Source organism: Nipponia nippon, unplaced genomic scaffold (assembly GCF_047370975.1).
Source record: "Nipponia nippon isolate SJK-2023a ecotype South Korea unplaced genomic scaffold, ASM4737097v1 scaffold_2, whole genome shotgun sequence".
Taxonomy (NCBI): domain Eukaryota; kingdom Metazoa; phylum Chordata; class Aves; order Pelecaniformes; family Threskiornithidae; genus Nipponia; species Nipponia nippon.
Window position 1 is genome coordinate 87,146,778 of NW_028262336.1, and position 21,027 is coordinate 87,167,804.

At 37.9% G+C, this 21,027-nt stretch overlaps 1 protein-coding gene across 4 annotated transcripts; it reads right to left on the reverse strand.

Moving 5' to 3' along the window:
- Window positions 1–22: 22 nt before the first annotated feature.
- BORA (BORA aurora kinase A activator) lies at window positions 23–20,959 on the reverse strand. Of its 4 annotated transcripts, none has more exons than XM_087758283.1 (13): window positions 20,722–20,959; window positions 19,493–19,663; window positions 18,235–18,341; window positions 14,519–14,564; window positions 12,858–12,939; window positions 12,074–12,139; window positions 11,280–11,336; window positions 9,735–9,952; window positions 8,259–8,412; window positions 6,653–7,254; window positions 6,094–6,225; window positions 4,395–4,572; window positions 23–135 (listed from the first exon to the last, which is right to left on the reverse strand). In XM_087758283.1, the coding sequence occupies exons 2-13, from the start codon at window positions 19,646–19,648 to the stop codon at window positions 53–55; spliced, it is 1,881 nt and encodes a 626-aa protein (XP_087614409.1). In that variant the 5' UTR covers window positions 19,649–19,663; window positions 20,722–20,959; the 3' UTR covers window positions 23–52. The 4 variants fall into 4 exon arrangements, with proteins under 4 accessions (XP_087614409.1, XP_087614410.1, XP_087614412.1 ...); XM_087758284.1 differs by lacking the exon at window positions 20,722–20,959 and adding an exon at window positions 20,047–20,369; XM_087758286.1 differs by lacking the exon at window positions 23–135 and adding an exon at window positions 392–2,618 and having other exon boundaries at window positions 4,391–4,572.
- Window positions 20,960–21,027: the final 68 nt, after the last annotated feature.

Here is a 21,027-nt window from a genome sequence, read left to right on the forward strand (position 1 = left end):
TAAATTGCACAGACTTACACTTCCTTCTGGGAAAGTTCTCTCTGACACCAGATTAGCTGTGTGCATGTATGCACACGATATGCAGACGGAGAGAGGAAACCATACCATAAAAGTGCATTAGTCTTTGTCCTAGACCTTAAAGCAATTGAAAATCATTGGTTAGCCTCCGATGAACTGCCTTAAAAAAGGCTAGAAACCATCAATTATATTTGTGTTACACAAAAATCCACAAGTTTTGCAATGATCGTTCTGGCTTGTGCTGCCAAGATGCTGGTGAGTTAGAATTCTCAAAAAAAAAAAACAAACCCAAACATTTTATGCCTTGGAACTGCATTGTTACAGTCAAGCTGCACCACCTGGCTGTGTAGTCATAAAGCCTATTTTGTGCGCTCCTAGCCTCAGTGCTGAACGCCCACCACAGGCACTAGGGAGACCAAGCTTGCTTTGAGGGGGGAAGCTATTGAATTCTGCAAGTTCATTTCAGTAAAACTACCCTCCAGAGTGCCCGGGATTGCAGTAGTTATCATAGACCGGTTCTGCTGATGCCAGCTCCGAGCTCCCAAAGCCAAGACACCGCAGTCCCACATACTACGGGCATTCCTCAGAGATCTTTGAGGAGTTACAGCTCACAAATTTCTGTACTCGCCCCTTACTCCTCAGTGGTTTCCTTGGGTAATCAATGGGTCACATTTAATCAATACCTGGTTGTCACTTGGCCATTTTTACTCAGCTCCCTGTATGCTGTCATTGTAAAGGATTGGATCAGATTTATAAAGTACATGTTTATAAAAGGCATCACAGGAGACAATTAACATGTTTAACTGATTGCAATAGAAAAAAACACACCCCATACATGAGTCATTCTAATCCTGTCACCACTATTCTACAAAGCCTTATTCAGAAACTTTAAAAATAAAACTTAGTTTCAGGAAAGATGTGCAGAGCACTGGATCTATAACTGGTACTGCACGTTTAGTTCAGCACCATATATTAGAGTAACTGAAACCATTTTTTAACTGTAGGAGAGCAAAGGCTTGCCCCGCTCCCTCTGCTCCCCGCTGCCCTCACCCAGCCAACACGCCCATACACCTGTTACAGGCAGCACTCAAATGAAAGGTGCTGCAAATGGTAGCGAAGAAAATAATACAAACAATCTAGGTCTGAAAAAGATGGCTTTATTCTGTTTCACTACTCAATTTACAATTACCCATGTTAAAGGACTCTCGTTAAAAACTACGGAAATTAATTTAATGTAAACAATGACCGTTTTGTGCAACGTGTGCCAACCAATGCATTAAGTACAACCAGAGAAACAGAATGGTCAAATGATTTCCACAATAATTTGCACAATAGGTTTCTTCTACAAAACAATTATACAAACATAATAAAAAAATATGCATGTTTTCATAAAATAAATAATTCCCATCTAATTGAAGACTATAAAACAGAAGACACCAGCAATTTATTTGGGGGATCCTTAATTACTTCTCACATTCACCCATTTCTGCTGTTACTTTCCCCTTACCTTTAAGAAAACACTTATACAGAGTGCAATTAAATATTTTAGTGATTGCTTTTCTTATTTGTGAATATTCTGAAAGCCTCTGATCATTGAACATATAATTATAAAGAATCAAAAATTTTAATTAAAAATGAAACCCAAATCTTAATTATATATATCATGCCAAACGGTTCAGAAACAGATCGTAATTTGGTCTACTCTGCTTCTCATCTTCCCCTTTAACATTACTCCTATTCTTAGTAATCACACTTGCAAAAATAAATCCTTTGTACAGTCCAGAAATCTGAAATTCACCTTTTCAATTGATTCTTGTTAGAGAATTATGAGAAACAGAAAAGACACAAGGTCATAAATAACTCTTACATCTCAGACAAGTAACGTCTTGTTTTCGAGCTACAAACCTTACAAACTAAAGCTAAGAACGCTTTGAACGCCCTATTCAATAAATTCGCTTTCCAGAAGTCTAAGTTCATTCTCTACTTCAACAAAATTCATCCCCTAAAAGTTATCAGTTCAGTGTATTTCCAGCTTTTAGCAGGGCACTGTTTCAAGATCATGAAATAGATAATTCAGGATGTTAGGTTCAATAACTGTCAATCAGATATGCATAACAGAAATACTGATTAAATTGCTATGGAAGTAAAAAATAATGCATGTCATGTTTGCTGGTTAGAAATCTAAAGTCATTTTTTTCATTACTATTTTTGCAATGTGAGAACTAAAACCAAATGATGCTTTCTTGATGGTATAGAAGTTTCCCTATTTCGTTAAGTGTATTTTTCAGAAAGCCTTCACTGGTGCGTTATTAATGAAAATATTTCAAGAACTGTTCTATCCATACAATGCTTGTGCACAAGTCTCAGGTCTAACACATTGCTTTTTAATGCTATGCAATTCCGTTCATACCTCCCCTTCTGAGATTTTTAAAAAAATGTTGTCAGTTGCGTTCAAATTTAGGTCTGACCAACTGTTTCAGGCTTCATGTGCCAACAGCTACTCATCAGCCATGGTCTATCAGTTTGATACAAGCTTTTCTGCGGGCTGTGGAATAGAATAGGAAGCAGAACCTCCATCCAGTATCCCAGGGTGGGATATCCTTGCCACGAAAAGAGAGAAAGACTGCTTCACCTGGAGCACAGACTAGAACAGACTTCTGATTAATCCAACAAAGTTTGCTTTGGAGCTCTACAAACACCGAGCCCTGAAATCTCAGTATTTCCCCTCTCTCTTCTTCCCCTCTTAGTCACTCTGGCTAGAAGATTACCATACGTTTTTTTAACGCATTCACGTTTATCAATTCCAGAAGATCCTTTTAAACAAATCCAAACAAATTTAACCACATCTGATTTGATTAGGCAAAAGGAGTTCCGGGCTTCCAGACCCTCCTCATTCCATTACTTTTGTTCATCTGTGGTTTTCTTGAAAGTATCAAGAGTTTGTTTGTGTTAGTACTTTTTGCAATAAGTGGCATGCAAAAATTAGTTACATTTCTAAATGCTTAGCTAAATATTTTGGTAATTTCTGTAAGCAGACATAATAGTATTGGGAATTAAATATAAGAGGGAAGTAAAAGTGTAATGGTTTACTCCTTTAATAGAAGGAAGGCTGCACCGTTCTCTTAATGATGTACTGAGACCAATTAAGCTTATTGCACCTTCTCACATTCCTTCAAAAGGGTACTGGAGCATCAATTTGGACACAAGGGTTCTTAGCAGACACTGGTGGAGACTGGTGATCAAGATTAATACGAGTACAACTAAAGTAACAACACCATCATTTAAGTAAGATGTACTGTTGGTAAAGCAAACTGACAGATACGCAGTTTGAAGAGCAAGAACTGCTTTTTTAGGGGAAGAGATTCTATTTTCCTATTAAGAGATTGCTGTCACCTGTCCTTTTCCTTGATTTCTGTCAAACCAAGGAAAAAACTGCTCCAAGAACTGCTAAAAGGCTTCTTCTGATGTACACCTTATTTTATTACTACAAGAATTAAAACTTTAACTGTGGAAAAGTACATAATTTCCATAATTGGAATAGAGTTTTCATGCAGCTGTTCACATGGAAAACTTAAATAAAAGGACTACCCTGGTGTTAAAATCAAAGCACCCATTTTTAACAGTCTGCAGTCTACTATAAAACATACACATACTCCAGGGACCCATTTCTGGAACACCAGTTTTATTCTTTCCTCCTGAAAGTCACGGCTGAGTTTCATCCCTGTTACTTTAGACTGATGCTGGCAGACACTCACCCCCTCCTGTTAGCCCAGCCCTGCTCTCATCACACCCCCAGCACTTCATTCCTGTCCAGGGACTCTTTCTCGGTACCAGCGCTAGCGTTCCTGAAGCCACATAATAAATCTGATCGAGGGAAAAGCAATCCAAATCAAAACTAATACTCCTTTCCTTTTTCTCTCCGCCCAAGAAAAATTTCCCTTATGCCTTTAGGAGTTGTGTCTTAAAATGTAGGTGTTTTTGCAGTTACATTGGCTCCTATGCAAGTTACCCTAGGTTTGCTCAGTCTATCTAAAATATTCCTATTTAAGCTGAAACGATGTCCAAACTTCCAAAACAAGGCTCCTCATGGAATTGACCCTCATCACAGAAGGAACACAATTCTGAAAAAACACTCTGGTTTCTTTGTACCAAGTCTAGCCACCTTAATTTTCAAAAGGATCACTTAATGATGCCAATAAATTTGTTAATAAGACCTGAAAAACCCCACATTATTTAAAAACTCCCTTAATATATACCAATTTATTATATTTGCACTAAAAAAACAAAACAGTATGTATAATCCAGGTAATTGAGGTCATATACATAAAAATTTATTAGACAACACAATTTAAATCATCCATCAGAAAACTACATACCATTTTTGTGAAATCCCTGAACTTGATTTTCATTTTTATGTTTCCAGGCAGAAATGTTGCAAGTTGCATTTTGACCAAATACTGTACTATGTGTTTTTGCTTTTTGGAAACAGGATTGCTTCTCTGGAGATTTTGCTCTCAGCAACTGATTGTCCTTATGGTTTAAAACGGAACACTCCTAGGTTAATAAGGAAAAGTTAATTTTAAAACCATTTTTCACAAAAATTCCCCAAAAGAAACAAGATCAAAACTTACTATCTGAAAATTTCAAGTTACAATTAGTACCTTAGCCTCCCATCTTTCCCCTTCTGAAATAAAAGAGAAGTGAAAGATCATGTTTTCTCTGCACGGATTTTTGAGACACTCTGCCAGCAAGAACCTTCTTTCAGAGCGCTCATGCTCTGAATGAGCCAGACTGGATTCCTTCAGCCAGCAATGGCCACGCTTTTTTCTTTTCATTCTCTGTGGGTTGTCTGTTATGAGAGTTGAATGAAGTACTTATTAAGCCTCCACACTTAAATCCTAATCCAAAAATGCAAAGTTGGGCTTAGTCAGGATGTAGCAACTGAAAGACGCATCGGGGAAGACAGCTGCGTGACATTGGCGAGTCTCTAGGACAGGTTTGATGTTAGACAATTCTGATGAATACATTCACGTGTATAATCCTACAGGGTGACTGGGGCAAGACCTCAGAGATGGGTATTTTTAGAAGTTAAAGATAAAATATCCATCTCTTCTTCCTGTAAGGGCCCAGTTATCCTAATCTTAAATGAGCAGAGCTCAATATTTGATGTCAATGGTCTATAAGGCACCATCAATCCGCTCTGTACCTTGGCAGAGAAGTGGCCATTAGCATGTCAGACAGAAGTGAAGTCAGGGCTGAATGGGCTTAACCTGAGTCTTTTTACAATCTGGTACTGCTGGTCAGTACTGTCTCCCCTTCAACGACCGTAAACAATGCCAAGTAGTAGACCATAAACTATTAAGTTTATAAGACCGTAAGACCATAACTACTAACTGAGAGGAGATTATCTTTGTTTGTTCTCTCCTCCAAAGAAACTAGCCTTGCTTCCCATTCTCTGGAAGAAGTAGAACTCCTTCCCATCGGTCACAAGATAAAGAGCTTGGGAGCCTTGCTAAATACGTATTGTCTTTTGTAGTTTGTTTTGGTTTTGAGATAGGTCATCAAAGGGCTTATAATCAAAAGACTGTACCTAACCAGAAAGTTCCCCACCAAGTCAGCATGCCAGGTATGGCCTAGGAAACTTGAGGCTAGTTTACAAAAAGCAGCAGTGGACATTTTTTCCCCAAAAATGAGCTTCTCCACAGGCACACATTTAAAAACTTCACAATTAAAAAAAAAAAAGGAGCAAGACCAACAGAAACAAAAATAAGAGACAGGCTACAATACATCAGAAGCCATGAGCAGCCTCACAACTACCTTTTATGCACATGCTTCGATTTCCTCTGTAACTACCTTTGCCTTTGTCATAGAACACATTAATTTTATTGCCACCTTACAACATTTGTCCTGCATTTATTCCTTGTTTTCAATGTAATACTCGAAACGATGCTACATGCTCTCTGTTATCACCTGACAGTCTCTCCCCTCACTCAGGCTCCCTGCAACTGAATAAAATAGGGAATGGATGCTTTAGATGGGAAGCCTATCACTTTTGTATCACAATTTAACTCCTACCTTTGTTCTAAGAAGCTGAGATTTATTCTGAAACACATTAGTATTCACATCATTTTCTCTGCAACTGTTTTCAGCCCCTGCAGTATCCATAATGCTGCTTCCACAAGTCTGTGTATTATAACCACTGTCCACCTGAAATCAAGAAGCAGGGCTTTAAAAAATGTACTGCACTTTAAAAAATGTACTGATTTTTTATCACCAATAAACCCCTCAGATCCTCAATACCTGATACGACTTGCATTTAACAGAACTTAATCCAACAAACCAACTACCATCAGTTAATAACAAAAGCAAATTATAAAGGGGTCTGTCAGAATTAGTTTGGATTAAGTTAAACATGTTACTGTAAATAGTAACAAAAATCATTTATAATTGCTATGCTGACTCCACTGAGAGAGGAAAAAGGGGGTGAGGGGGAAGAAATAAAAGCCACAACACCACCTGCATGCCACATCCAGTAAGAGAAAGCAGAGAATTACTTCCAGAATGGTATACATACTAGAAGTTAGTATGTCGAGCTCAGTTTTACAGAGAAGCAAAGAAAGATTTTTATTTTTACCTGAATACTACTGTTGTCGCAAGGAATTGCACTGCTTTCTGCAAGAGGTGACATGCACATGCGAGAGTTTTCAATACTGAAAGTAATCCCTGTCATAAAGCTGGTCATTGGCGCATTGCTATTGCCAATTGTTTCTTTTATCCAAGTGTTCTCCTCCGACACTTCAGCTGCATCAGCCATATCTACAGTATTGTTTTCCTTTGAGCCTTCTACATCCTGAAATGACGACAACCTTTGATGACAAGCTTCCGAGCGATCTGGTGCAATAGACACAGTTGCTACCACGAGATGTGTACCATGTGCAAAAGTATCACCATCTTGCTGACATAAGTTTATTCCATTATCCATTTCTGGGAACCGAGCTTCTGCTGGAGAAACATTTTCCTTGTCTTCCTCATCCTCACGATGATTTTCGACTGCAATTGGTATTCTAATGACAGAAGTCTGATACTGGGCAGTCCCTCTACATGCTCCAAGCCTCATAGGAGAACAATTTTTAATTGGAGAACAACCATCTATGTAAGGACTTCTTGTACTTGGGGGTGTCATTCTATTTGAGGAAGAAGGAATATCTGGAGAACGAAATGTAAATTTTCTTTGGTCTGTCCACAGAAGAAAGAAAAAAAAAAAAGAAAAAAGTTATTCTATTAGATATCAGATGGAGTTAACATCATCATCCTCAAAACCTTACAGTCCTTCGAATAATTACAGCCAACTGCATAGTATTTCACTGAGTACTGCCTCCCAGCTCCAAGGGGGAGTTTAAACTGCATTTAAACTACCATGGCACAGGCAAGTTTTTATCCCTTTTTTACCACCAAATTTGTTTCCTATGACATAGGTTGTTGTACCAAAGGCCTTGCATTTTCAAATGGCAATACCACACACTGTTGAGAGGAAAAATGCGTGAAGTCTGGTTCTGTGGCTTTCTTCTGAAGAAAATATAATTGCACATATTCTATAGGCATTTAAAAAAATCTGGGCTAGCAATAAAATTTTTAAGAAAATCAAACCTATGCAATCGCCATCTATAATGATGTGTTGAAACACCACAAGGCTCATCAGAGCAAAGTCATGTATAGACATGGCGCTAAGTCTTTCCAGGCAATGAATGAAACATAAAATACTAACATTTTCTAGAGCAGCGAGGACACAAAGCGTTTGTTATTTCTTCACTAGTCAGTTTCATTTCAAATAATGTTGATGATCACATGATTTGAAAACTCAAGCTAAACATTCTTTGTCTAATTAAAATGCTTCAGGTTGGGCCAAATCAGAATTGTGACCTGACTCAGTTCAGGCTTTAAAGCCCCTCCTCACACTAGATTAATCCTTTAAATTTTTTTCTTTCCTATTAGGTCTCAGTTCCTTCTTCTAAAACACTTTCCCTAGGTGATTTTTCACAAGCAGATACACTTCACTGTCTCACATCATTAAGATATTTCACTGCTAAACAGTAAGTATGTCATATAGGAGGAGACTGCTGGTCTGCCAAGCACAGTAACTTGTCTCCAAACAGAAAAAAGTTCCAGTAAGAATGCAGCAGTTTTTATAATCAAAATATGTAAAGTCAAGAAAGAATAACGTATATACAATTAAACCATACCTGACAGTGGCGTCTTTCTTATGTGAAAAGCAATTGGTGAAAAAGTAGGAGAACCATTATGTGCAGGAGACCCCTCTGGAAATGTGGGACTGGTTATACTTCCAAGACTATAAGCCCTTGTTCCTCCCTGAATAGGACTTGAGGAAAACTGACCCTTCAGTTAAAAAAAAAAAAAAAAAAAAAAAAAAGCATATTTTCATAATGTAAACTCTGGCTAATATCTGTATGTAAAAAGTGTTCTAACTAAAAAGCTTAATATGGCAGCACTGAGGAAAACTAACCCTGTACAACAACAATCTCTATCATTAGTTTAGCTTAAGTATTCCAGTTGCAACTCTTCACTTGGACTTTATGTTTGCACACAGGAAAAGAGCAATGGACTCAAACTGTCATATAATACCAACTAAGACTATAATATCCATTATATTTAAGAACTATGATAAGCCTAAACAGGGAATTAATGCTATCTGTGTATATAGTCAAGTATTTAATCTCAATTTCTTACTAGTAACAATGCAGATGAAAGCCAGCCACTATTTATATTTTAAGGGAATCCATATTATTTGAATTATTTAACTCAGGAGCAGACAAAATACTTTTCCTTAATAAAAAGAATAGTGGTTGTGATCTTGCTGAAGAGTATGGTACAAAAAGAAAAGTCACTTCCAGCACTGTAATTATGTTGTAGGAATTCTTTACCAGGTTACCATATCGACAACTTTTTTTTTTTTAAGCCACATTCTTGCTGGGGTACCTTTTTTCCATGCACTTCAGCCACCAAACAGATGAAACCATACCACCTAAACCAGTTTAGCTGTGCTATGGGAATAAGACTCATCTCACTTAATTTAAAAAACAGGCATTACGTTTTGTGTTCTAATAAATGTCTATTCATCTGAAATCTCTGGTCAATGGAAAAGAAAAAAGCAGATTTAGCTGCATTCAAAGATCCACAAGTCATTTCTTCCATCATAAATGAGTTTATGAGCTATAAGGGAAATAATTATATCACCTGTTCGTATCAACTAGTATTTTAGACAGCAGTTCATGGATTTAAGCAGGCCTCTTGTTTGCATACACATTTCATGAAAAAAATAGTTTCAACATGCTTTCTTCAAGTCTTGTATATGTATCAATTCCTGCTTCCTTTTCATAACATAAAATTAAAGCATAATTCCTTCTATACAACAGAATATCAGCACAGCAGAATTTGATATAATAAAAAGTCAGTAATATACTCTTTCAAGACTTTTTTGTTCGTATAGGGTTTTTTCTGAAATTGGAATTTAAAAAAAAACAAACACAACACCTTTGGTCTAACACCTACTCTCTCATAAAGCAGCTGTGGCTTATTAAAAACATGGTGGTTCATCTCATGAAGTCGGTTAGAACACAGAATCAGTACAGCCTGCTCTAAAAACTACTCCTGTGCCAGCTAAGGCACATCCCATCCAGCCCGCAAAACAGGCTACTTACTGAACTAGATGTTTCCAGAGGGCTTCTGCACCGGACTGGAGATATGTCAATTGAACAAAGCACTCCAAGTGGCTGACTACCACATGGACTATGCAGAGAAGGGGACAAACACTCAGATACACTTCCATTTTCTTCTAAAAACAGCTTTCTTCTGAGTGATGAAGAGCTCAGATTTTCCTGAGACTGATCTGCAAATTCATCAGTTCTAAAATATTCACCTAGAAACATGGAGAAGTGGTTTCCAATAAGAATGCAAGAAAAAAAAAATCTTCCACTATAGAGACATATATAACTAAATTAAAACATTTAATCCAATTTACCCATACAGCAAGGAATTTACCTAATTTGGGCACCTATCCCAAAGGATCACTTGTTATCATTACAAAAAGTCCACTCTGTCTACCACGGTTCCACTTCTGCCTATCATCCTCTAATACTAAAGTCAGCATTTTAAAAAAATTATATAAATATTGGCTAGCATCTACTTACTGGCCTTTTCCCAAAATTGTATTATTCTTCACATCTCAGTTGTGAAAAAGGGGATTTTATACCACCCAAGGAAAACTAGACCCTTTTTCAGGTCTCCCATATGCTTTGATGGTCATCGTGATACATTCAAAGGCAAACCAGATTCAACTCGAAGAAAGTCAAAACAGTTAGCAGTTTACAGTAGCAGAGCATACAGATGTTACCAAAGACCCATTACAATATGCTGAGACTTAACAGATTAGTTTTTTTGCTCTTGCTCTATTCTAATTGGATATTTCTTGTAGAAGAAATTTTTCCTGAATTCACAAACTATGCATTGATGGAAGCATTTGTTAAGATGAAATACAAAAGCAATAGATATGGTTCTGTTTTTCTGTTTTGATTTTGATGACTCACAATCAGGGTTGTGAACTTCAATACTGGGATAGGAGCATGCAGCAAAAAACCTCCGAGCTGGCTGTACCCACTATTCCCATATATGAGCTGTAAGAACAGGCCTTTCCAGCCCCCTTGCCTGAGAAGCTGGCAGCAATTGCTTGATACAGCAGTTACACTCAGACAGTTAATTTGGACTCTTGTCTCCCCACTCAGCAGTCATGGCTTTTTTGCCACCACACAACTTCTAATCACCACCATGGCTTCAGTTAAATTAAAGGCACAGAATCAGAGCATAGGTTTGCTCAAGGCAAGGTTGGGCTATGAGCCTCATGGCCAGCAATCCGTAAGTCAAACAGCTCTGCTAAGTTAAATAACTGCTCTATTTGGGGGAGGCAGGGGGTGTCTTCTGCTGACTACCTTTTATGCATTCAGAATTATTAATCAATTTCCAATTGTCCTCCATATCCCTCCTCTTTTATCTTTATGTCTACACTCAAATCATGTAAGTCAGATGTCCCATGCAACACTCAATAACTGTCTATTTAGAACACATACTTAAAACTTTCATTCATACATTAGGTTTTCAATATTTCATAAGACAAAAAAAACAGCAAACAATACAAACCCAAGTTTTCTATTTAGACATTCACAATTAAATTTAGATATTACACAACATACCTAGTATTTTCTCTAAATTAAAATCCACTGGCAAAGACAGTACTGTCTGACAAGCAGCTGCAATGAATAAAACCAACAAAATTAGCTTGCAGTGACCTTTTACTAAAACTGTAGAAACAAAAATTCACTTTCAAATTCCATTTGCAATTGAGCTATTTAAGTTACAGCTGCAATAAGGAAAAGTGTTAATTAAAGCTAGAATTCTGGTTTGGAAACACTATATGCAGCACACTCAGGCCTAGAGATAAAAAAACAAGTGTTGTAACATAAAAGCCTCTAGAGAGACATTCTTAACTGAGGAGAGGTGTCTGAAGAAAGGATGGATTCAAAAGGAAATGGGAGAAAGATCATCAAAACACCTCGGGGGAAAACCGCTACCTATTTATCTAAAATCTCTGCTATTTATTTGGCAGAGAAAATAATGAAGATTCTCTAATTCAAAATGATCCAACACATTAAAGGTTTCTTGAAGCTGTAATTTACCCGTAAACCTCAGCCTTATAGTCACCTTTTAATTCAGAAAAAGTGCATACATTGAGTTGGAAAAAATGCACTCTACAGTCTACAGAAGACTTCAGTTTTTACTTTTCAAAAAATATGAAAGAGTATAATAGAATTAAATGACTATGAAAAGTGGATATTAAAATTAATAGTACCATACAGTTCAAGAAAAATTATTTCTACAGGAGCGATTAACAAAAAAATCATTCCCTTTTCAAATTAAATAGCCATTAAAAAATGGGTTATTTCACTTCAGAGAAAGCCTGTAATTTCAGACATTGCCTTTTACCCACCATTGCTTTTCCCAGGCTGCAAAGTTAGCTGTCTTCCAATTGGAGAAATATTATTTAGGTCTATGGCTGTAAAACAGATAAGAACTTAAATTTAAGCATGCATTGCATACAGAGTTTTAAAATCTAGCAGCAGTAAGTTAGAATATTTAATACAACTAAACAAAATTTTTGCATCAAAGTTTGCAAGAGATTAGAAAGGAGTACTGAAGAAAGGTTACCATTATAGCTGATTAAGAGAATTTCAGCACCTTTCTATTCAAAAAAAGCTTAGCGAAGTAGCATGAACTTTGCTCAGATCTTTGTCACCTGCAGCCTCCTCTACAATAGGAAGATTTAAAAGAAACTCAGTTTATGCTTAGCCAAACAGGCTGTGTTCAAGTAAAACACATTTCCAGAAAATCATGCAGTCTGACTTGAAGATAAAGATGAAGAATCTAACACTGCGCTCTTTTTATACAGCTAAGGAACACATCACACCATTTTCTTTCACCACTCACTTTCCCAGATATTTGTATTGGCAGGAAAGCAGTCAGAGTAAGTCAGACGTGCAGACATCGGAAGAAAAGCATGAAGTAGAAGACTTGGCTATTACCAGTATTGACACAGCAAAGTTGTGTGTGTAAATTAAACTGGTTGAAGACAGGTTATGAAAAGCTAAAAATCTATCAGGTGTGCCACCTTTTATCATTGGTTCTTAAAATTTAATTGACATTTTAAAAAAACGATGCTTGATAATTTCTCCAAAAACCAGATAATTTTGGCTGGACACACAAAAGCAACTTACATTTAGTTGAATTAAACTGAGAAACTTGCTTGCCTTCATGTTCAGTCCAAGGAGAAGGAACTATGAGTCTTTTTGTGAAAAACTAGAGTAGAATAGAAAGAAACCATCTAAACATTTTTAAAAATTGGAGACTCTCAACTTAAATTTAATTACTACCCTGACCAAGAAAGATTTAAGTCATACCTTTTGCTACTCACAGAACTATATTTTAAGAATTTTAACTTTTCCTTCCTCCAAACCTATAGTTATCCCTTATATCCAAAATATATTGCCTTATTTCAGGCCCAGAAAGGTTAAAGAAAAAAAAATTTGATTTGAAGATGACCACCAAGTTCTTTATGACTGTACCACCTCAGATCTTTCAAGTCTGCAGAGTGAAAATTGTACAAAGCTTTCATTTAACACTAATTACTCATTTAAATATTTGAATTGCCTCCATCATGCTTACTGCACAGTAGTTTAACGTAATTCTTTTCAAATTTTCAGTTTGTTAAATTGTTGTATTTTAACAATTGAGCTGTTTCACGGAAGTGCTAGAGACACTGCAGTAACAGTAAAAGAAGTGGTCAACCAAGGCTTTTTGGCAATATTATTAGTATATTTGGCTAAACTAGTTAGCAGTGAAACATTTATGAGTCCTGGCACTTCAGTCTCTTTCTTTGAACTAGAAACTGTATCTGCTGTCACAGTTGCACTCCAGAACACCCTGATGCTGAGGAGATGAACACTGTTACATAGCTTCAAGAAATACATGACAAATCCTATTCTCACAATAAAAGCAAGACTCAAAGCAAATGAAAAAACTCAGCATGAAACACTCAACTATTAAAGGCATAATTTTTATCAGAGACATGGTTTCAAGCTGTTCAGCTGCATAATCCATTAGCTTATGCCTCACAAAGAAGAAATATCCTTTTTAATGCACATTTAGAACAACAGATTATCTTAGCTGCAGGTCAACTACATAGCACCTTTATGGAATTATAAAACATTTTTTGTTTATAGGGACAGAAACCGACAACAGCATGAAACAGTATAAAAAGGTCAATAACACTAAGGAAGACTTGCCTATCATAGCCTTATTTTTTTATTTTTTTAAATTGATATAACATTGAAGATTTCTGTAGTGAAGGTTTGAAACACTTCTTTCTCTGCTAGATGAATGGATAGTAAAAAATAAAATGAAAAATGGACAGAAAGAATTACAAGCTACCAGAAGAAAGTCTTGCCTCCAACTAAGCAGACTTTGGAAGAAACAAAAAAATCACCAAGGTTCTGCTATGTTTTTAAAAAGGCACTGAAAGAAACTAAGCTACCTAACACTACCAGTTACTGTAAAACCAGAAATACTCAATCATTATTTTTAACCTTAAATTAACTATTTATAAGAGTTATCTTACAGCTACATTCCCACTAGCCAAGCAACACAAAAGAAAAAATCTGCTGTTTTGACCTACAGGTATGTGAAAGAAGATGGGAAGAAAAAGACCATCTGGATTCCAACTACAACTGCAAGGGATGAGGACACAAAATTACTTTCTTACTGACCAGTTAAATATAATCGGCTTCTGGGTTTTGAAATCCTATCATAGACATGGATCTTTCTTGTAGGTATGTAGCTAAAACAAATCAATACTTGATAGCATAGAAAGTTTTATTACCTCCTCAATGGCTTTTTGCCTTCTGTCTTCTGTCTCCTTGTCAATTCTAAGTAACAAATGAAAAACAACTCTATTATCAAAGCCATCACATAATTGGAAAACAACAGTAAAATCCAACCATGTAATCTTTTACAGATGCTTAAGAGAAACATTATAAATGAAATTACACTAAACTCTACATCTTATGATGTTTTTGCCGTTATGTGCAATAATCTCATTCTATAAATTTAGAAATATAAAGGCACTTCAGTTCCTTCAGTTCATTTGAAAAAGATCTGTACCATTTATAAGTACATATTTGCAAATCTTCTATTTACTCCTTGTATGAGCAAATATTTTTATCTAGACAAAAACTCAGTCATGACTGATCTTCCAAAATAATCCATTTAGTTATGTTGAACTTGTCCTATGAATAGATTTTACTATTAAAGTTGCCATGAGATTAGGCTCACAAAGAATCTCACTACAAAATCAAGCAGAATAAACAACTGAGGTGTAACTAACATCAAGGGCAACAGAAGATACTCATGGAATGCTTGTATACTCAAATTCCTGACACATCCCACTTTCCCAGCACAGAGTTCCCCCTTTCAAATAGCTAATCTGCCGTATTTTCTTCAGTTCAGGACACAATATTATATTTCAGTTTGAATCAATTAATACATTCCCTTATGCAGCTTTTAATCTAGTTTTTAAAAAAAAAAAAAGTAATTACTTCAGCCATCTTCAAATGATGTGTGAGATTCTACATTTATACTTCCTTTAACGGTCACCTTCAAGTCTCACTTTCAGTTACTAGTGTGTAATTTATAAGCTTCAAAAAATTTTACAGTGAATATTCATCATCGTCTTAGCTGAATCACGTAATACTTTCATACATAGTTAGTATACCTGAATTACCCGCAAATAGAATTTTAGAAATCAGTCAGATAACAGACATTATTAGCTACACAAACACACGTATATGTACCTAATACATACATAAACTTTCCCTCACAGCCCTCTTTCTTTGATGCTAATCAGACTTTGAATAGATCTGCAATACTTCAACATGCCATCTTCAACTACGTCTGCCTGGATAATGCTAAAATGACAGTTCTGTGAAGACACTTGCACAAAATTCAGTTATTGTACCAAAAGAAAGCATACAATCATTGTATATTTATGCAGAATGGATCACAAGTAATAAGCATCTTTGCAAGCCAGATTCCAAAGGAGAAACAGGGGAACTGGGAAAACAGCTCCCACTAAAATTGCTGGTTAGTGCAGAAGATGTTTTTTCTTCAGTGCGTAATTCCAGGAAAATAACAAAGTGAAATCATACGTATTTAACAATAAAAACAAGCCAGTCTTGTATCCAACTTCAACCAACAGAGCACTTGCAACTGTGACAAACAATATGCAAGATGCAGTATAGAATTTTTTTTTTTAAAACTTAATATATAATAGCATAGCATCCAATCTGCAAACATTCAATTTCTACCAGTGGAAATAAAGGAAGAGGAAAGTTTGTGGACAAGACTGTGTCACTATGTCTGCTCAATTACTGACAGCCTATTTTTCACTAACACAGTCTGCCAGAGAAAAAGTTCTAATCATTTTATAAGCAGTGCAATAAACACACAGCACACAGATGATGCCCAGTTTATGGAAACGGTAATACTGCACAAAATCAAGTCTACATATGATACACAGACTTTGCGAAGTGCTCACGAGCTCACGAGCTTTCACACTGTGCTGCTACCCAAACTGTTTTCACTACATAATGGAGAATTAACAGTTTGAAATATTTACACACCAGATTTCTTACACTCGTGGTTCTTTGCAACTAATTGAGAAAATGACTTGTTAGCAAGCATTATTGAAATGGAGTATATAGTTTGTGTAACATTATGCATGGGCTTCAAAAACTTGGTTCTTTTATCAGGAACTTTTAATGTCAAGAGCTGTGTTTATGACACTATTTTCCATAAAGCAGTATTTATTAAATGTAAATTAAAATTAGTTGCCATACAAGATCTTACACACACATATACATATATATATATGCATTTAACCATGTACAGTTTGCAGCCACCAGAAATAACCACCGCGGTCTGTACCACACTGAAACATGCAAGCATGGACGAAGCAAATCTACACATAGACAAGCTAGCCTCTTTCTAGTCATATCAGATGATCTAAAAAAAAAATAAATGACAGCAGGTATGAAACAGTGGGACAGACTGAAAGGACCCACTGAGACAACGCATGTTGATATCTATAGGCCATGCCACTAATTATCATTGGAATTGTCACCCAAGCCATCTAAATTAAAGCTAGTTTGTGTGTGTCCTAAGAGGCTTCCAGAAACAATGTAATCAACTCGCGAAAAACATAAGGCTTAAGGCTTTATAACATATAAAAAGCATTAGGGTCTGAAATCTACTGGCTGCTAGGGAAGGCCAGGAAACAAACAGATGTTAAGAAAAATAATACTGACATTAAGACATGGTGATTCACAGATACAGCTGAGGACAGTTATATTCTTTCTACATGTCTACTGTAGCAAGAAATTCATATTCCGTCTTATACCTCTTCCTGTTCAAAAAGAGAGATGTAGGTTCAGTCAGACACTAAAAACAACAGGTCTAATTCACAACATTTTTTACAATCACGGTGGTGCTGTAACAGGTTGCCCAGAGAGGTGGTAGATGCCCCACGCCTGGAAACATTCAAGGTCAGGTTGGACGGGGCTCTGAGCAACCTGATCTAGTTGAAGATGTCCCTGCTCATTGCAGGGGCTTTGGACTAGGTGACCTTTAAAGGTCCCTTCCAACCCAAACTATTCTATGATTCTACGAATATTCAGAGAACTCTTGCCCTAAACAGCCCTCTATCTGTGTTTCATTTCACTAACAGAACTTGAAAGTCCTATAGGCATAAACAGGATGATTGTTTTATTATTCTATTACTGTGGTGCTTCATGCCATGAGGTGCAATTCTTTGTGCAAGTTCGTATCTGAGAAATGTATGGGAGTATCTACAGGATTCATCATTGTGGCCTTCCCGTGGCATGTTGTTCTGTACTATTAGTATGCACGACTATCCCTCAAGATGAGCTGTGAATACTAAACCTGTTTTACTTACTCATTTGTTTTCCCCATGGAAGTTACTTCCAGCGAAAGGAAAAAGTTGAGATCAAGATCCCCAAATTATTTCAAGTAACTAGCAATCTCCTTCTCCTCAAAGACAGCAAGCTTATTGGTCTTCCCTCCTCAATATTAAGCCCAATCTATACCTTTCAAAAAGGGGGCTTACCCAGCTAGCTTTCCCAGCTCCACCCTTCTGCAGGAGTCCCAAAGACCAAAGAAGCCTACACTTCACAGGTCTCAGTATGGAACACTGAGAAGATAAATTGTGTTGTGACAAGGAGCAGGAGAGGTAGCTTTGTAACAATCACTGGCAAGACATTTTCTTGCTTCCGTTGACTGCTTTTATCTGGCTGTCTTCCAAGCTGCAATCAAGAGTGGATCAGCAGTTCTTAACATTAAAAAAAGAGCGACACAGAGGCAGCCTCATCTAAGTATTATATCCACATCAGGGACACATAAAAATCTATGTTAAAACATTTGAATAAAAAGTCTTTAATGCTGTGTTGAAACAGTAATAAAGCAAAAGAACAGTGTTCTAGCATTCAAGCTAAGTTAACTGTATAAAAACAGATGGTAAGTTACCTAGCATGACTCAAATACATTGCTTGGCGTCGAACATCTTCCGAGTCAATTTCCACAGGATTTATTAGAGCAAGCTGATCAATAGACCATCTAAATTTTCCTGGTGTCTAAAAAAAGAAATGGACATCTTAATGCTTGCTAGTCTAAAAAGATAAAAATAAAACCACAGGACAAGTCTCAATGGAACAATGCAATCCTAACTTCCATATAGTTTCTGTCAAAGACAATCAAAAGAGTTTCTATTTAAATGATCTACTTTAAAAAAAAAAATAAGTCAATCAAGCCTCTTTATCCCGGTAGTGGCATTACAATGATTTACAAGATAATATAAAGTAGAAGGTTATAGCTAATATTTGCAAACTGAGGTATCCCATTTCTTCTCAATTTCTGAGGACAGATCTACTAAAGATACAGAACTTGGGATAAAATTTAGTCGCTTCTAGACTGCCGCAATCAAATTGCGGTTCCATGAAAACCCAGTGTCTGTACGTAACTCAAGTTATCCAAATAATAGAGCAACCTTTCTTTCACCTCACATTTCCAAGAAGACTGAGGAGTTGCAACCCCATATGCATCCTGCAAAGTCTCCCTCATAATGCCATGCACAGCACACAACAAAACACAATTCAGAAATAAAGCAGCTTCCCCCCTTTATTTAAATTACAAAATGCTGTTCAAATATCTGTTTGAAAAATGGTCTACCAAGCGAGCCTTTTTAGTTTCATTAGCACAGCGTGATCTCTCCTGCTTATCAGAAAATAATTCCAACTGCAAACTAGAATGTAATTTGCAACTAAAAAATGTTATATATACACAAAATCATTAACTTGATTTTGCAAATATGCAGATAGCTCATAATAGAAGCATAATTAAGTTTTGCTTGCATCCAGCCTGCTTAGCATGTAAATAGGAACTGGTTTTTTTCCACTTTAAGTGGGACAAGAACACCATATCCAACAACTGTCATTTATCTACTTTCAACTGGTTTTGGCACTTAGTAGGTATATGCTAATCTATTGATACACCTAATATCTAAAGAAAAAAAAAACAAAACAAAAACAGGACAGTAGGAAGACTAAGTGACAGTGTTAGTATTAAAAGCAACATATTCCTGTAATCAGAAGAAACACCAAATACCACCAAAATTCTTTGGCTTAGTATATATATTAAAGTACACTAAATAAAATACACTTTCTAATGCATTTCAAAATATTAGCATTACATCTGTATAGTTACACAAATAAAGACTAGATCTTACAGATGAGGATTTTGTTGATTTAAAGACTGAAGGACTGGAGACAATCTGCTCCTGAAGAGTATAATAATCACTGGGACTTTCAAAAGGATTCAGGACTGTGACTCGTCCTGGAGTTTCTGGTGTTATCTGCATTTTAGCTTCTTTTGTATCACCCATAACACTACGCTATACCTGGAAAAGAGAGAGGGAGAGGAAGAATGAAGGGGAAAAAAAAAGAAATTAATTTTGACTTTTTAGGGTCATCCTGAAGGTTTTGGGAAGAGATGATCAATCATTTTTAAGGAGCCAGAAACATTTAAGAGACTAACAAAAACGAAGTTAGCTTTAGATTGGACCTACTGACACATGAAGCTGATAAATAAGGCTGATACGAAGAACAACGGAAAATAAATAGAATCTATGAAAACAAGACAAGAAAGGACACTGAAAAGCCGATTAAAAAAAAAAAACCAAAAAACAAACAACAACCAACTAACAACAACAACAAAAAAAGCCACCAGAAAAAACAAGCCGGCGATGAATCCAAATGTAATCCTGGAGGGCAGCGCACATACCAAACGCTGGCACTCAAGGGCTTCAGAAATAAAGCGGTATTACTGGAATGCGGGTAGCCCAGGGACCACCTCCCCAGGTGCCCCTCAGCGCCAACCAGCCCTCCGCTACCCAAGAAGCAAGCATAGAAGGAAACGGAGAGCCACAGCCACAACGGCGAGACGGGGCCGCCGGCAAGCCCGCCGCCGCCCGCACCGGACCACCCCAGGAGCCTCTGTTTGCGGGCAGCGAACCCCGGGCGGCGGGAAGCGCCGTGCCGGCCGCTGGGGAGCTGCCCGGTGCTGCCCGTACAGCCGGGAGAGCCGCGGAGGCGATAACGCCCTCAGAAAGGTCCCGCTGCGCTCGGGCGCTAAAACCGCCCCCCCCGCAACAGGCCGAGGCCAGCCCCAGCCCCCGAGGGCCTCCAGGAGGCGCCACCGCTCCCTCCCGCAACGGAAGGAGGGAGCGAGAAGGACCGGCGGGTCTGCTAGCCCTCCCACCCCCGTCAGGCCGTGCCTCGGCGGGTCCCTCGCCTAAGGTGGCAAAGGGCACGGGGGCCCCGGGGAGATGCCCCCACAAGGGCTACCCCTTCTCCCCCTTCCCCTCAGGACGGTGTCACCGAGCCCCGCCCCAAGCCAGGCTCCTCAGCCCCCAGCGGCCGACGCGAGGCCCGCGCAGCAGCTACCTACCGCCCTTACCGGGACGCCGCTGCGCCCGCTCATGCTCGCCTCAGATCACAGCTCCCGCCTCCGCCGCGCCGGGCGGCTCTTTTAACTAGCCCCGCCCCCTCCCGAGCTCTGCCCAATCACGACGCGCAGTCTCCGCTGCCAAGCCAATGGCAGGGCCCCCCCTCTCTCGAACGAACCAATCGCCAGGGGAGCCGCTACACAAATTCGAAAGAAATGCCGCCCCTTTCTTTCCGGCTGTTAAGCGAGCGGGTTCCGTTTGGGGCGTCATGTGGGGTGAGTGGGGCGGGAGTATTTGAACGACGTTGGTGCGGGGTG

Excerpts from the sequence above, each read along its gene's own strand:
- BORA (XM_087758286.1), bottom strand. The coding sequence starts at position 19,648 with ATGGGTGATACAAAAGAAGCTAAAATGCAGATAACACCAGAAACTCCA. Across the intron at positions 12,140-12,857 it reads TCAGTTTAATTCAACTAAAT|CCATAGACCTAAATAATATT; the intron begins GTAAGTTGCTTT and ends TCTGTTTTACAG. Across the intron at positions 8,413-9,734 it reads CTCTGGAAACATCTAGTTCA|GGTCAGTTTTCCTCAAGTCC; the intron begins GTAAGTAGCCTG and ends TTTTAACTGAAG.